Source organism: Elgaria multicarinata, chromosome 7 (genome assembly GCF_023053635.1).
Source record: "Elgaria multicarinata webbii isolate HBS135686 ecotype San Diego chromosome 7, rElgMul1.1.pri, whole genome shotgun sequence".
Taxonomy (NCBI): Eukaryota; Metazoa; Chordata; class Lepidosauria; order Squamata; family Anguidae; genus Elgaria; species Elgaria multicarinata.
The window spans coordinates 28,335,750-28,352,410 of record NC_086177.1 but is presented as its reverse complement, the minus strand read 5'-3'; the positions used below and the strand labels follow the sequence as shown (position 1 = coordinate 28,352,410).

Genomic DNA, 16,661 nt, shown 5'->3' with positions numbered 1-16,661 from the left:
AATTCTTTCTAATTTTCTTAATGGATTCTTAATGGTCAATAAAGTATCATCCGCAAACATGTTTAACTTTATTTCCCTTACCTCTCCAATTCCTTCTAACTCTTCATCCTCCCTTAGTGCCTTCGCCAAAACTTCCATAACCATTACAAACAGGACCGGCGAGAGCGGACATCCTTGTCTTGTTCCTCTGGCTAGTCGTATCTTTCCAGTAAATCCGTCATTTACCACCACTACCGCCGTATTTTGGGAATATAGCTGTTCTATTACATTTTTAAATTTATTTCCAAATCCCAATTTATCTATAATACTCTTTAGTGCCTGCCAGCTCACACAATCAAAAGCTTTAAAAATATCCAATGCCATAATACCTGCCTTAATATTTTCTTTTTTTATTACATTTATTACATTTAAAACTCTTCCCACTAAATTATGCATATGCCTTCCTACCACAAACCCACATTGATCTACTCCTATGTATTCTGATAAAAATTTATTTAGCCGTTTGGCCATAATAGATGTGAAAATTTTTGCATCCTGATTTATTAACGAAATAGGTCTATAAGAGTCGGGATTAGTCAAATCTTTATCTGGTTTTGGGATCAGAATTATCACTGAATGTTCCCATGATTCAGGTATCTTCTCTCCTGATAATATCCTATTATAAAGTTCCATTAATTTTGGAGCTAAATAATCTTTGAAGACCTTATAACATTCCGGACCCAAACCATCTGCTCCCGGTGATTTACCAACTTTTAACTTATCAATAACCTCTTCAACTTCTCTTTGACTTATTACTGACTCCATTAACTCCTTATATTCTGGTTTTATTCCCTTCTTTATAAACCTTCCAATATACTCCTCCACCTTTTCTTGTTGAATGTCTTTAACCTTATACAATTCCTGATAAAATTCCTGAAAAATTTTTAATTTAGTTTTCATTGCATAACAATAATTCCCTCGGCTATCTTTCAACGTTTCTATCCCATTCCTCCCTTTTTCTTTTTGTGTGAGCTTGGCAAGCAACCTCGAGTTCTTATTACTGTTTTCAAAGTATTCCCTTTTCATATACATTAAATTCTTTTGAACCTCCTCTATATTTAAATTTTCTAATTGTTTCTTCTTAGCTTGTATTTCCACTAATTTATATTTATCTTTAACTCGCCAATAACTTTCCTCCAAGTTTTTAATTTCTATCTCTAACTTTTCCTGCTCTACACATTGTTGTCTTTTTAAACTACATGTTTCTCTAATACAGATTCCTCTTACTACAGCCTTCATGGTGTCCCAAATGACTGATCCAGCTGTTCCTCCTTTTTCATTAATTTCCCATGACTCCGACAATTCGTTCCGAATTTTCTCTACTACTTTATTATATTTCAATATCCTTGTGTTCAGTTTCCATCTATATGCCTCTTTATAATCTTTCTTAACTGTAAATTCTAAACTTAACAAGGCATGATCAGTTACTTTTATTACCCCCATTTCCATTTTACAAATCCTCGTTGCAAAATCTTTTGAAATAAATATATAATCTATCCTGGAGTATGTATGATGTACTGGGGAAAAATATGAAAATCCAGGCCTATTCCCGTTAAGTAAACGCCACGAATCTAAGTAATCATTTTCTTTTACTAATTTATTCAATATAGTCATATTATTCCTCTTTTCAGCATTAGTGGGATTTGACCTGTCCCATTTATTATCCATAACCATATTAAAATCCCCAGCTAATATAGCATACCCCTCCTTAAATTCTTCTATTTCTTTAAATAACTTTATAAAAAACTCTCTATGCCTCTCATTTGGGGCATAAACATTAATCAAAGTATATACCTTTCCCTCAATTTTACCTTTTAACATGAGATATCTACCCTTATCATCCTTTTTTACTTCTTCTAATATAAACCCACTTTTTTTTGAAATCAAAGTGGCCACTCCATTTTTTTTCGATGTCCCTAATGACTTTTCATAATAGGCTAACCACTTTAATTTTATCATATTCGAATTCTCGGAGCCTTGGTGTGTCTCTTGAACCATTATAATATCTGATCCCTCTTTATTAAACATTTGTTCTATTCTCTTCCTTTTCACGACTGCCCCCAAACCTTTAACATTGAGTGTTGATACCTTTATCTTTTTATCCATAATCACCCTTTTGAATCCTCTTCCGATCCCTTGTGCTCAGCAATTCAAACTTGCTTACATAAAAACACAAACCCCATACATAAACCCCCCACCCTCCTACCCCAATCCCTCCTCTCCTACCTTCCCCCCCTCCCCACCCCCCCACTCTAATCCCCCCCATATCCCCGTGAGTCTAATACTCCAGCCATCTACTTTAAAGGGGGGGGGAGGCAGTGCTGCGCCTGGCCGGCAGGTCTCTTTATTGGCATTTCTATTTGCAATTATCTCCAAACATAATTAACAATTCTCTTACTCTCCAGATGTCCCAGCTTCGTTCCCTCCCCCACCCACTCCAGCCCCATTTGTTTCTCCATCCAGACCCAGCCTCTTCAGCAATTCTTTACCTTGACCCAATGAGGTTACTCTGTATTCCCTCCTCCCATATGTAGATCTTAAAAAAAAAAAAAAAAAAAGGGAAACCGAGTAACCCCATACATAAGGAATTTTATTCTTCACTAATATTTCCGTTATTAGTTTAAGACTTCGTCTCCAATTTAATGTGTGTTGAGAAAAATCATTAAAAATTTGCACTGTTTTGTCTTTATATTATATCTGATTCTTAAATCTCAATTCTTTCATAATTTGCTCTTTTTTATAATAATTACCAAATTTCACCAAAATGTCTCTAGCCCCTTAGTGGTTTTGCCCCCCCACACGATGGACTCGATCCAATCCGTCTATTGATATATCAGGCATCAGCTCCTTGAACCAGTTCACGATGATTTCTCTAAGATCTTCTCCCTGCGACTCCTTTAGCTGCTTTATTCAAAAAGTAGATCTACTAGATTAATCTTCCAAGGCAATCGATCACAGTACCCATTCTTTAAATTGTATATTAGTTGATTTCTCAAAAGCCTCTTATTTCTTCTGGTCCAAATCCGCTTTAGCCTCTATCTTTTTGATCTTATCCGAATTTTCCGCCGTTTTATCCGCTAAATACACAATTGATGTCTAAATTCACTCATATGCTGATCCATTTTTTTAAAATATAACAATGTTATTTTCAGCTATAATGGCCCTGATCTCCATCAACGAGGGAGGGTTGCTACCACTTTCTCCTCCTTCAGTCATATTTTTTTCTTTATTTGGTATTGTATCCAAAGGGACTGGGTCTTTATCTTCCTCCTCTTGCTCAACTCCAGGGGCTGTCCTTTCCAGGAGGGAGAGGTATGCCAAATTATGATTTGAAAGTTCCTTTTTTTATGATTTGAAGGTTTCTTATTTTTTTTTCTTTTTTTTTTTTCTTTTCTTCTTCTTTTTTTGTATATTAAGCTTTGCCCAACTTTTGATCTTTCTTTTAACGTTAGGCATGGGACTCTTCTGGGTAGGGCATAAATCTTAGAGTGTAACTCACTTCCTTAGCAACTTATGCTGGCTTCTCTGTTATATATCAAACACTTTTTCCTTCTTCATGAGGGGGGGGGGGGGAATATCCAGTTCACAACAGCATTCACTAGAGGGGATCAGTTTAATCATTCACAGCCTCTCAGCTTCCCACATCTCCCTCACCGAATGCCGAATGCAGCTTCTTCCACCTTCTCTCCCCCCCTTCTCACCACGCCAATAAATCCAATCAACAACTTCCACCTTACAAAGCCAGCATTTCAATCGTTCCCATGTGAGATAAGAATGAAAGGTTATAACACAAATCAATGTCCAGCAAGCATAAATTCCTTCTTTTTAAACTGCGTCAGTGTTTGCTCTTTACTTTCGGTTTCGATAGTGTTGCCGTTTACACAGACATTGTATTAAACATCAATCATCTCACCTCCCTTCTTCAAATCTCTCCACTTTTCCAGCTCCTGTAACTTTTATAATCATTTTCTGTCGTTTGCTCAAAGATTTATGCCCATTAGAAGAGAGATAATTGCTTTTTCCGGCAAACGCCGCTTAGAGCCTCAGAAGAACCCCGCCATTGCTCAGGCGGCCAGCTCCGCCCCCACAGACTTACAATCTAAAAAGACATGACACGCAAGGAAAAAGGAATATAATAGGAAAATTCAGTCTCTTAGCCTAGCTGGTGGAATCACCCTGCTTCCCACACTCATCTCCCTCAGTACAGCCTTTTTATTGTGTTATTTGACTTCGCTTTCCATGACTGTTCATGAATTGATTACTCTTTTTGTTCTTAAATGTGTTGCTTTGCTTCTTAGCTTTTAAATTCTGTGGGTTGTAAAGTGTGTGTGTGTGTTTTAAAATATATTCTGCCGCAAGTGTCTCTGATTAAAAAGCAGTATAGAAAGGTTTTTAATATATAATAATATACCAAGTCAGACCATTGATCACGTAGCTCAGTATGGTCTATTGTGACTGGTAGTGGCTTTCTCTGGTTTTAGAGAAGAGACTTTCCCACTCCTGGGTGGAGATGCAAGTGATTGAACCTCTGAGCTCCTGCATGCAAAGGGTGCACTCTATCACTGCCTTGAGCTGTTGACAGTGCTTAAGAGGAAAAGCGTTACCACCTCACTGTCTTTCAAAAAATACTTGTAGCATGTTGTTCTTTTATTCTTTCAGTATAAGTCGTATTTAATTTAAATTTCGTAATTACATATAAAACCACCTGCTCCTTCCCTTTGAAATTCAACCACAGCTACGAAACGTAATGCCTCAGACAGCTGTTGCTATTGTAAATCTTCTAAACCCTGGGGATGGTTTGTGCAAAGCCGCAAACTTCAGTGTATTGACTGAAGAATATAATGAGAGCATTAGTATGAGTCATTAAGGATTAATCATTAGGCATTTTATATTATAATGAAATCCAGCATAAAACACTGGTACTTGTATATTAAATCAGATAGCCTAGGCAGGACAAAGTTGGTGAAGAGACGTTATTTAGAGTCAGTTTAAATGCGGACTTTCCAGTCACATTATTATTATTTTCATTTTGCTTTACATTTTTGCTAAGCTCCAATATTCCTTATACAACTTTTAAAAGCATATACATTTATATTTTAAAAAAGTGGGGGGGGGGGAGAATATCAAGACAGCTTGTGCACAAACAATATACGTGTCAAGGGCTGAGAGACCAAGATCTACGTTAGATATGCCTGAAGGTTGAGTGTGTCCAGTGGGGAGTTTTGCCATTTTGAACAGATCCCATTCCATATCATAAAAGCAGTTTTTTTAAAGTAACCTCTATTTAAAAGCAGTTTGAACACCTGTTTTAGAAGCCCTTGCTCAAATGCTTCTCAGGGTTACAGAATCAATTGTGCAGTTCTTTGAATCTCATCTTAAAACTACAAGCCTAAATATACTCATTTGGGATGGACTCAGTGAAACCTAATTGCAAGTAAACATGAATCCAGGCAGAAAGAGGCAGTTGCCTCTGACAACAGATGTTGGGGGCAGTAGCCCTCTGGTTCTTCTTCATGGTCTCTGTGCATCACACATTATGGGGTTTCTGCACCTGCACAGAGCTTCTTTCGGAATCTTCCAAAGCTGAGGAGCATTTGGGGCAGGAACCCTTCCCCCACCGTCCACTGCATATTTTGCAAGTGCAAAAAACTTTGCAAGTGCAAGCAATGCAAGGCATTTTCTCCTAACAAAACCAGTAGACATCGCCCATTCGCTACTATGGTGGACACAACACCAGAATATATCTCACAGTCTTCCCCTCTTCACCTTGCTACTGACCACAACTCTAGTCACTGATGCGTCGCTAACGGACTGGGGAGCACCTTTTGGGCCACTCCAGACCCAAGGTCAGTGGGACGATGTACACAAAAAGCAACGTATCAATATCCTGGAATTTATTGCAGTTCGGAAGGCCCTCGCCTCCTTCGAGAACAGCATAACAAGGAAGCATATTCAGATACAGACAGACAATACTGCAGTCCTTTGGTATCTGAACAAAGAGGGGGGCACCCGATCCTCAAAACTTCTCTGAGGAACAATGAACGTCTTCAATTGGACAATACCAAGAGGATCACATGATCTGCAGTGCATATAGCAGGCAAGGACAATATATTAGCGGATTCCCTCAGCCGTACCTTCTCAGAAGGGCACGAGTTGCAAATTAAAATGCAATATTTTGATTTGCAACTCGTGCCCTGAATAGTGGCCTGAGGCCAATATTCCAGGGGTGGGGCCATCCAGAAATGGATCTTTTAGCCACCAAGAACTGCGTTCAGTTTGCAATTACTATTGCTTGAGGGTTGGGATCAGCCGCAATTCGGAGGGAGATGCATTCCAACTACAATGGACGGGCAAGTTGTTTTACCTATTCCTGCCGTTTCCTTTAATGTCCCGTGTACTACAGCTTATTCTCAGGGACAACACGAACTGCATTATAATAGCTCCCTGGTGGCCGAGACAACCATGGTTTACCCTTCTGTTAAGGATGGCACAAGCCAATTACCACAGGCTGCCATTGATACCAGACCTCCTCACCAGGAATGGGGGGCTCATTCACCATCACAACCTCCAAGCCCTCAGGTTAACAGCATGGAGAATCCATTAGCCATTTTTAACTTGGACCCTGACATTGAGCGCATCGTTCAGGCCACAAGGAAGCCCTCAACAAGGAAGTCCTACTTGTCAAAGTGGAAAAGTTTTGTCACTTTTGCTCAGGAGAAGAACATTGATGCCCTCCAGGCTTCTATACAACACATACTTACCTTCCTATATAGTCTTTTTCTCAGTCCTGCAGCAATTTCAGCACACAGAAATCCTCTAAAATCCACATCTCTATTCACTCAACCGGTGATATGTCAATTTCTCAAGGGAATTTGCCACCTGAAACCTCCACTAAGGCCCCAAGTGCTTCAGTGGAGTCTTTCCGTCATATTAAAATCATTCTCTTCAAAACCATTTGAGCCTATGTCAAATATGTGCTTAGTTTCCTGGATATGTGCTTAGTTTCCTGGAAAGTAGCACTCCTCATGGCTCTCACCACTGCCAGAAGAGCAGGAAAGCTCTGTGCCCTCAGAATAGACGCTCCATATACCATTTTCCACCGGGACAAAGTAGTACTAAGACTGGATGTAACATTTTTACCAAAAATAATTTCAAGCTTTCATCTCAATCAGGATATACTACCAACTTTTTTTCCACAACCAACGATGCTTCTTGAATCATCATTACATGCGCTCGATGTGCGAAGGGCCTTAGCATTCTACAAATCTAGAACTGAGCCCTTTCGAAAGGGCTGTTTGTTGCTTATGGGGGCTCTAAGCAAGGAGCCCCCATTTCCCCACAGAGGTTTTCCTCCTGGGTTGTACAAACCGAACTCGTCCAGCCAATTCAAGCCCACTCTACTAGATCAGTCTCAACATCAACGGGTTTTGGACGAGGTGTGTCAGTATTAGACATCGGCAAGGCTGCAACATGGTCCAATCCGTCCACCTTCATGACACACTACAGGCTGGACACCAGAGCAAGAGAAGATTGTTCTTTGGAAAAGCGGTCCTTTCAGCAATCTTGGCCTAAGACATCTTGCTTACCCTCCTTCCAGTAAGTGAGCTAATTAGTTGCCCATAATGTGTGTTGCACAGAGACCATGAAAACGAATTGCAGGTTGCTTACCTGTAACTTCCGTTCTTTGAAGCCTATGCGGCAGGGTCTTGCTATTTACTGTTTTACTCTGTACAGCACCATGTACACTGATGGTGCTATATAAATAAATAATAATAATAATAATAATTGAGTGGTCATCTGTGCATTCACACAACCCTCCCACCATCCCCACTTTCGGCATCAATGGTTTTTGTGATGAATGCCGAGGGTGTCACCTCTGTACCTTGAGGCTGCCTAGTCAGTCTCAGGGAACTGAGGGGAAGGCAGGAACCCAGCTACGTATGCGCAGTGGACGGTGGAGGAAGAGTTCCCGCCCAAAACTCTCCTCAGCTTTGGAAGATTCTGAAAGAAGTTCCACGCAGGCACAGAACCCCCATAATGTGTGAATGCGCAGATGACCACTCAAAGAACTAAAGTTACAGGTAAGCAACGTGCATTTCTTTCTCCTAAGCCCCTGGGCCATCCCCCTCTGTTGGAGGAGAGAACTGTGTATGCTGCACAACCTGACCTGAGCCCCTTGAACTAGTTCGTTGTTCAGGTGCAGTGCACAATAGTATCCTACCACCAGTGCTGAAGTAAGATTCAACTGCCAGTCCGGTCAGCTTCGGAATGTGGAGTGGGAAGGGGGTGCCATATTGTTCTTTACCTCAGGCAGCAAAAGGTCTTGGGCCAGTCCTGCATGGACAGAACTGGGCTCATGCGATGTTTGAACCAATTTTACCCTAAAAAAAAAATCACAGCATACAAAAATATGGCTTTATGGAAACAAAAATCTTCAATTCTGCATCTTTTAAGAGAAAATTAATTGAATTTCAAACATTAGTTGGAGCCATTAGCTTTAACAATTTGCAATAAAGTTATTATTGATTGTTCTTCATGGTCTCTGTGCATCACACATATACCATTCGTGTCCATCAGATGCAGTGTCCCCAAATTTGTGCAGAATAAATGTTTTAGTCTTTAAGGCGCCACAAGTTTTTGCTGCAGCAGAGTATCATGGCTACCCCTCTGGAAAAAGGTAAAAAGAATCAGTGGATAGTGTTATCTAGTAGTTAAAGGGAAGATAATCTTCAATGACCTGGTATGATCACTGTGGGTTAAACAAGCAAGGTTGTTGCTGGGTTATTTGAGGGTTCTTTTTCCCTCCCATCAAGCCATGCTACCCAAGTTCAAACAACATAAGCCGCGCCAAGTAATTAGGCAAATGGCTCTTGACACATGCCATAGCTTAAGCAAATAATATGGGGATCATGCATACCAGCCCAAACAGCAAAGGTGGTAGATATTCATCATCTTCCATTTGTAGAATCTGACCCCTGAACAGTTAAATTAGATATTTTTCAACTGTGTCTTTACCGGCATTTTGTCCATTACAGTTGCGGGGGGAGAAATATTTCCATTCTAACGCTTCTTAGCAACTGGAAGGATTGCAGGCTGAAAGATTCATGTTCCACCCTTGTGACGAAATGATGATTTCTGTTATTGTTTCTATGTGTATGTTTAAGTGTTTGGTTCAGGTTTGGATTTGCTGTGGCCAATTCTTTTATTTTCAGGAAATGGTAAGTAAGTGGGAGGGGGGAGTTAGAATGGAGAGCAGTGTGAATGGTGTCGTCTGATTGGTTGGTTGATTGGAATGGAGAGAGAGGAGGGGGAGTGAGAGGACTGTCAGAGTTGGGCAGTTAGTTAAAGAGAGTCGGAAGAGTTAGTCAGGGTTTTGTGGAGTCAGGGTTGAGGAGTTAGTGAGGCTAGGAGTGAGTGAGATTTAGTAGAATAATTCTCAAAGTGTTGTTTAAAATCTGTTTTTATATGAATAAACTTTGTTCTTAGTTTGTTAAAAAAAATCCATGTCTGTTCTGTCATTGGCACTACTTCGGGTAGACAATACATTCACACTCTCACACACAAAAGTATACTATTCCCTCATTCTTTTGGAAAATAAAGAATAGGGAGGTGGCAGCGATAGAGAGGTTTGATAATAGGCATCACTGAGGTAGGTGACACCACAACCCTCCATTCCCCATTCTTTTCAATCTAGTTCTCAGCTTGTTCCAATTGACTAGCATAAATAGTTTAACTGAACAAAGTATCCCTCTAAGGAATGCTTGGCTTCCTCAACACCTACACAATTTGAATTTGAGCTAATCTGTCCTGTTAAAATACGAAAAATTATTATGTCATTCACTTGCCAGGATAGGGAGGTACATATACATGTTATAATTACCCTTCTGAGTTGTTTCGTTAAAGCCTGTACAATCAACAAAAATTGAGGTCCCTATTTATAGAAGGGCAGGCAGCAATGTTATGACTCCACTTGTCTGCCACGAACAAAAACATGTCTTCCTCAACAGGGTAGTAGTTATTGCTAAATACTAATTAAATATTTTTGCTACCCTGTTGTGTTCCAGTTCATCATTTAATAACTGGACTTGCAAAATAGCACACGTAGGTTCTCAGAGCAAAAGCTGGCTTTGGGCAGTGACTCCTAAGCCTTATTAACAACTTGCCCCATCCCGGGTTTATCAAGTAACAAATTGTACCTGTTGTTGCCCAGCCAAGCATAAGCACCATAGTTTTAGATAACTTCTAGTGCTTTTTTTTTGAGGTAGACTAATTACTTCTGTAGTCTGATTTTAAGAACTATTAAATTTTGTCTGCTGTGTAATGTAGCCAAGAGTTCCAACATTTTTGCTTATTGTCCTAACCAAAACTCATGTATCTCCAGTGCAGATATTGCTGTTCAGAAACCCTTAATCTTATGATCCTGATCGGATTAGACACTCTTCCCATTGGTTTTGAAGGGACTAAAGGTTGACTGGAGATGTAATGCTTGTTGCATTCGTACTATATAAGATTTTAGTGCAGAAGCATACCTGGAGATTGAAGTTAAGATGCCTGTTAAAAGTTTAATATAACCAAGAGCTTGAAAAGATCACTGATTTTTGCTCTGTTAGGGCACTTTGCAGTTAAAATACCTGTACTATTGCTGCTCACCTGCTGCTTTGCTTGCTAGGGCTTCAAATTCCTACTCACAAAGGCTCAGTAAGCTCTTTACTGCTTATACATAACAAGGCAGTGTTTTTCTATGTTTTTCAATTCTGGTATAAAAAAATACAAACCAATTAATTTCCCTTGCCCTTCCCTGCAATAATATAATTGATGTATTTAACATACATGAACACTTAATTACTGTTATTTGTCCAGAGGTGGGGCAGGGGTGGGAGCAATGAAAACATCCTTATGTCCATGAGGCCTAGGCAACCCATCACTCTCAGATTTTTTGGACTACAACTCTCATAAGTCCTGAGCATTGGCCATGCTGGCTAGTCCTGATGGGAGTTGTAGTTTGAAACATCAGAAGGGCACCGGGTTGTGTGTCCTAAACAGTAGTGGTAGGCTTTCTGAACTGGCAAGTGCTTGGTAAATAGTGCTTCTGTGCTTATACCCAGTAACAGTTCTGTAGATCTACTGCTTGTATTAATTGGCAAAATTTTATGCATCAAATTGCAATGAAAGTCACTATGAAATCTGTGTTGTTATTGACTGTCTCTTAAGCTTTAAAGTATTTCTGGTGTTTAGGAAAGTGTTTAAAGGCACTTTTATGTTGGCTTGAACATCTTGTTAAAACTACACTACAATAACAAAGTATGTGCTTAAAAGCTATGTATTGGGAACGTACATCAGATTTGGATGAAGTTCAAACAGAATGGAGCTGCTTTAGTCTAGTTCCATTGTTTCCCAAGACAAAATGGCTTCCCTCTGAAATGCTCTAGAATGCTCTAGAATGAGGCTCGTTCTTCGGAGACACGCATACTTGGTCAATGTGCAAATTGCGTCTTTTGGTTTTGTTTCTTTACGAACATGATTTAACAGGTTGGGCAGTTCTACATGTTAAGAGAGCAGGGAAGAGACATGTATAAAAATGTCAGGGAAGAGGCTAAGATTCGAACAACCCCAGAATCTCTGTTTCTGTAGTGATGCAACAGAAAACACGGGTGTTATGCATAATATATGCATAATGTATGCATAGCTACTGCCTAATGTATGAATAGCTACTTCTGAGTAAACATGTATGAGATTGCATTGTTAATCAACTAGTAATTGACAAAATAATTATTTTTATTTACTTAAAAGTATTTTTGTCCCAATTCTCAGCAAAGAAGTCTTCCAGAATAGTTTACAAAAAACAATGAGTTTGGAAACAGAGTCCCTGCCCATAGGCATACAGTCTTAAAAAGACACAATAGGGAAAGATATAGGGAAGGGAAGCGGGTGGGAATAGAACTAGTATTTTAGCTGGGCTTGTGGAATTGTCCTGCTTCCTGCTGAAGTATTATGACAAATGTATTCCCCTTTAACTACCTGTAATTTGAAGTGGATATCATGGCATCTAAATTTCATGGACCCATTTGTCACTATTTTAATTCCCAATAATACTTATTACTTTACTTACTCATTTATTTTATTTTTACTCCGCCTTACTGCCAAAAACATGGCATTCAAAGTGGCTTACAGAAACAATTAAAATTGATTAAAACAATAGACACTGCATTAAAAATACAATAAGCAAATAACAAATACAGAAGAAAAGTTATTAAAATCATTGGAAGACTTCTATCTCTACAGTAATGCTCTGAGCAATTGGAAAAACATGTACAGACATGTTTAGCCTGTTTTTTCTTTATCTTCGTGGCTTCTCCTTAGTTTTTTCCCCCTGTTGGGTAAATCAACTGTGAAATTATGGACCATATGCTCTCTTTTATTTGAGTTTATGGCGTTTGTGTGTACACTGAGAAATATGCAGCTCTTGACCATTCTTTTTCTCTATGTGACAGGCTGATATGTTGAGGTCATTAGCCAACACAAAACCCACTGTGAATGAACATGACCTGGAAAAACTAAAGAAGTTCACGGAAGACTTTGGACAGGAAGGCTAATCCAAAGACCGTTGTGACGCTAAACTTCCTTTTTTTGGTATTCCTGCCTCTCTATTGCCAACAAATGAATCACTCCTTCCTTTATTTCAATATGAACTGAAGAGCCATTTGCGAGGACCGTTGAGAGCTTTTGTATATCACTTTCCAGAAATATCTATTAAATGTCTTCTTCTGATACTAGGACCTTGGTGGCAAAGAAGAAGGAAAACACATAAATTTATTGTAAAAATTGGCAGCCCCTTCAGGTATAATTGCAGTTATTTTAGTTTAGATTTTAGGTAATATATATTATTTCTAGTTTATAAATATTTATAAACTTCTATAGGCCTAAAAGAAAACAACGTAAAGGGGGGGCGCGGAAGATCTGTTTGGCTGCCAGGTGTTTTCAGGGTCAGTCAGTTTGCCTGCAAAAACATTCTTCATCTGGACTTATGCATCAGAATTTGGTAGTATGTGTGGCGAATAGGAGTTAAAAATACAACAAAGACATTGGTTGGGAAGAGGAAAAGGAGGCCTTGTATTTAAATATAGGCCAGCACTTACTGAGTACGACCCCCAACTAATACTTGTTTTGTTTTCTGCTGTGTGCTATTTAGACATTGCCTTAAAAGCAAAAAAACATTGTTTTTAATAACTCACCAATAGACACCTGTCACTGTGCAATCTACCAGAGAATAGACTTTAAATGTAAATATTGTGGAAGGTTTTTCCCACTCTGGGTTCATCCAGCTTTATTCTTTGTAGGAATTTAAACTTAAGTATGGAACATATTCTGTTTGATAAGAATCCATAGGCAAGCCTACAAACAGAATTTTTGCCAGCCATTTGATAAGGGGAAGGGAAGGTGTCCAGGACTTTACCTTATTTTCAAAGAAATGTTGGGATCAAGTACAGATGGGCCTAGTGAAACAGTTCTGAGGTGCCATACGGTCAACCTAGAAACATCTAGCTTATTCGTAATATATAGCTAATTATTTTGGAAATGGGCTGGCATTCCTTTAAAAGGTATAAGGGTAGCACAGGTGTTTTTTCAAAGGCCTTTGCTAAGAATTATGCATCTTAGAGAAGTGCCTGAATGTAATTTACAACACTTCTGTTGCCCGATTCAGATATCATGCCAAACCTTACTTTAGTATGACAAGGACAAGGTACAGCAGGCCTTGGGTTAGTGTGCTTCTTCTCTAATGTGGCTCCAAGGAGGAGTTTGGAAGCCTCTGATTCTAGTTTAGATTAACTGCAGCTTGTCAAGTCTTCTAAACATGCCAGATTCTGGTTAATAAGTGTTGACTGTTTGAAACAATCCATCCTTAGATCATTGTTTAAGCAAGCCATGGTTGACATTAATAATTTAGGGCTTGGCTACTATACTATACTATACTAAACTGTGGTTAATGGAAATCAGAAGTGGAAGCTTCCAACCTCTCAGCCATAACAAGTGAAGGGGAACAGGAAGTGTTAGAGCCCAGGACTTGCTGTGGCTTTTTATGTCACACTAAACTGTGGTTTAGCCTGATCAATGCAGCCAGTGACAGCACTGAGTTTGTGCCTTTTAGGTTTGCCCTGGTTGTAGATGAGCAATCACTCTATTACCAATATAATACATTGCATTACTGTTATAGAAGTGGACATTATAGATGCTTTGTGCGTTACAAATTTCCATGTGAAGTACTGTATGGTCACCTCATAGGCTTTGTTTTTCTTTTTATGTACAGATTTTGTGTACTTTCTAAAATCATAGGACTGGTTGAAATTTGTTCCTGAATGAAGTAAAACATTACAATACAACACTAGTGTATGTTTCGAGAGTTATTTTCTCTTTGGGCATCAATTATACTTTAAATTGTCAAAATATTTGTTTAATGAAGTTTTTCACATATTCTGCTCCAAATGGCAGTTCAAATGGCAGTTTGAGATCTGGTAAAAGAAGATTTATTTGAGAACACATCCTCAAAACTGCATTTTACTACTGCAGTATTTTGTTTTCATTTATGTTTTCATTTTTCAGAGCACTTAGAATTCTTTTCTGTCCTTCTCACCTGATTTCTTACAACTTGCTTCTGGTGAATGCTGCATTATATCTGCTTTCAAAAATGTACACCCTTGGAAAGATTGAGGCTTGATGCAACATGTAGAGTTTCACGTTACATAACTGTTATGTGTGTTCTCTTAAACATTTGGCACTTACATCATAGAAACTGTAGGTCACCGATTAAAGCTATTCTGTAACAGCTTAAAATCCCAAATGAAATAAAGAAATCTGATATTCTAATTCCATTGCTTTAATAACTACTTGTGAGGTTTCTGCAATGATTATCAATTTTTGCAAGATATTAGTTGGGCAATATTCAAATAAGGTTTTGTGGAGAGCTGTATCTCAAATTTGCCTATACCAATAACATAACTCTTACTTGATTCCAAGTAAAGGTGGTAAATGCTTTTTCTGCCATTGCATCACCAGGTTTTCAAGCTATTCATTCTTTCAGATCACTTCAGTTCCTGAATTCTGCAATATCTGAAAAGTGCATAGTACATAGAGAAAATAAGCTAAGAAACTATTGCGAGGGGTGGGGAACTAGCTGACAATAATAAAGGCTATAACGCCTGATAATATTTTCAATAACTAAGTATTGACTATGGGAAAGCTTCACATCTGCTTATAGTTTTCTGAAATTCGATGTATCCTTTCCAATCTTCCCTAGGGAAATGGTTACGGGTCAGGTAATGTCTAGATTGGGCCTTACTCGCAGATAAGTATGCACAGAATTGCAATTTTAGACAACTAACCCATTTTTAGTATGGATGGGGCTTGGGTAATGACGAGCCAGTTTCCTTAAGATAAGTTTGCTCTGGCTTCTCAGGATTGAACTAGACATACAATTGAAAAGCAGTATCTTAGACTGTGGGTCAAGTCAAACAGTGGTAGAGTGGAGACAAGTTACAAAGGGGGGGGGCACCTTATCCTCCAGCTGTGCTCATGTTCAATTTTAAAAGGCCAAAGAAGAGAGACATTGGAAGAAGGGGGTTCTGGGGGAAGGGTTTAGGTACCCTATTGCTTCTCCCAACCTTCGCCATCCTGATGCCTTTCAGATGTGTTGGTTTACAACCCCACATGGCCTATAGCCTTGCTGCTGGGAGATTATGAGCACTGATATCCAATACATTTGAAGGGCACCAGGTTGGGGAAGGCTGGCTTCTCCACCTGAAATTTCCCCCCTCTCTACACTACTTTGCAAGCTATTGGACACAACTAGTGCTCCATAGGTCTGGAGCAGTAACTTCAAGTTCAGCCCTTGGTGTGAGGTGAAGTATGGTTGAAAGCAGAATGGAGATCTGAATATGGTGCAGGAAGAGAGATCAAGGTTAGAACCAATGATCTAGTATTTAACTCTCTATCTTTTCTATGTATAATTCACAAAATGTAAGGAATCCATTCTTGTCAGCAGTTGTCTGAATCCACGCTTATTCCCTTGTCAACTTTGAGGCTACATTATGAATTTAAATTGGTTTGTTATTTTTCCTTGGGAGTTTTTAGGAGAGCTAGGGAATGCTAAGAACTCTCAGTTCCTTACGAAGCTACAGCTTTCATAGAATTTGAGGGAAGAGCAAACAAACTGAAGCTTAATCCAGACAAAGCAGGGGTGCACCGGGTTAATCAAAAGGCAGATCAGGGAACAGGGATTCAAACTTTGCTGAATGGAGTTATACTTCCCCTGAAGACTCAGGCTCACAGTTTGGATATATTCCTGGTCATGTTCCTGAATTTGGGTAGCCAGGAGTATGTTGGTACAGCTGAAGCTAGTGAGCCAACTGCACACATTCCTAGAGATGTCTGATCCCGGCCACAGACATGCATACCTTAGTTACAACCCATTTGGACTATTGTAATGCACCCTCTATGGCTCTGCCTTTAAAAACCATTCAAACTTCAGCTGGTCCAGACTGTTGACTGGAGCTAGTTACAGAGAGCTTGTGTCTCTTGTTACAACAACCTCATTGGCTACCAGTCTGTTTCTGGACACAATTCAAAGG

At 39.2% G+C, this 16,661-nt stretch overlaps 1 protein-coding gene across 1 annotated transcript in view; it reads left to right on the top strand.

Moving 5' to 3' along the window:
• VPS4B (vacuolar protein sorting 4 homolog B) overlaps positions 1–14,901 on the top strand; it is a 47,980-nt gene extending 33,079 nt beyond the window's left edge. The window contains exon 11 of the mRNA XM_063130280.1: positions 12,531–14,901. Within this exon, the coding sequence (XP_062986350.1) occupies positions 12,531–12,632 (102 nt within the window). The 3' untranslated portion in view covers positions 12,633–14,901. The remainder of the gene's footprint in view (positions 1–12,530) is intronic.
• The last annotated feature ends 1,760 nt before the right edge of the window (positions 14,902–16,661 follow it).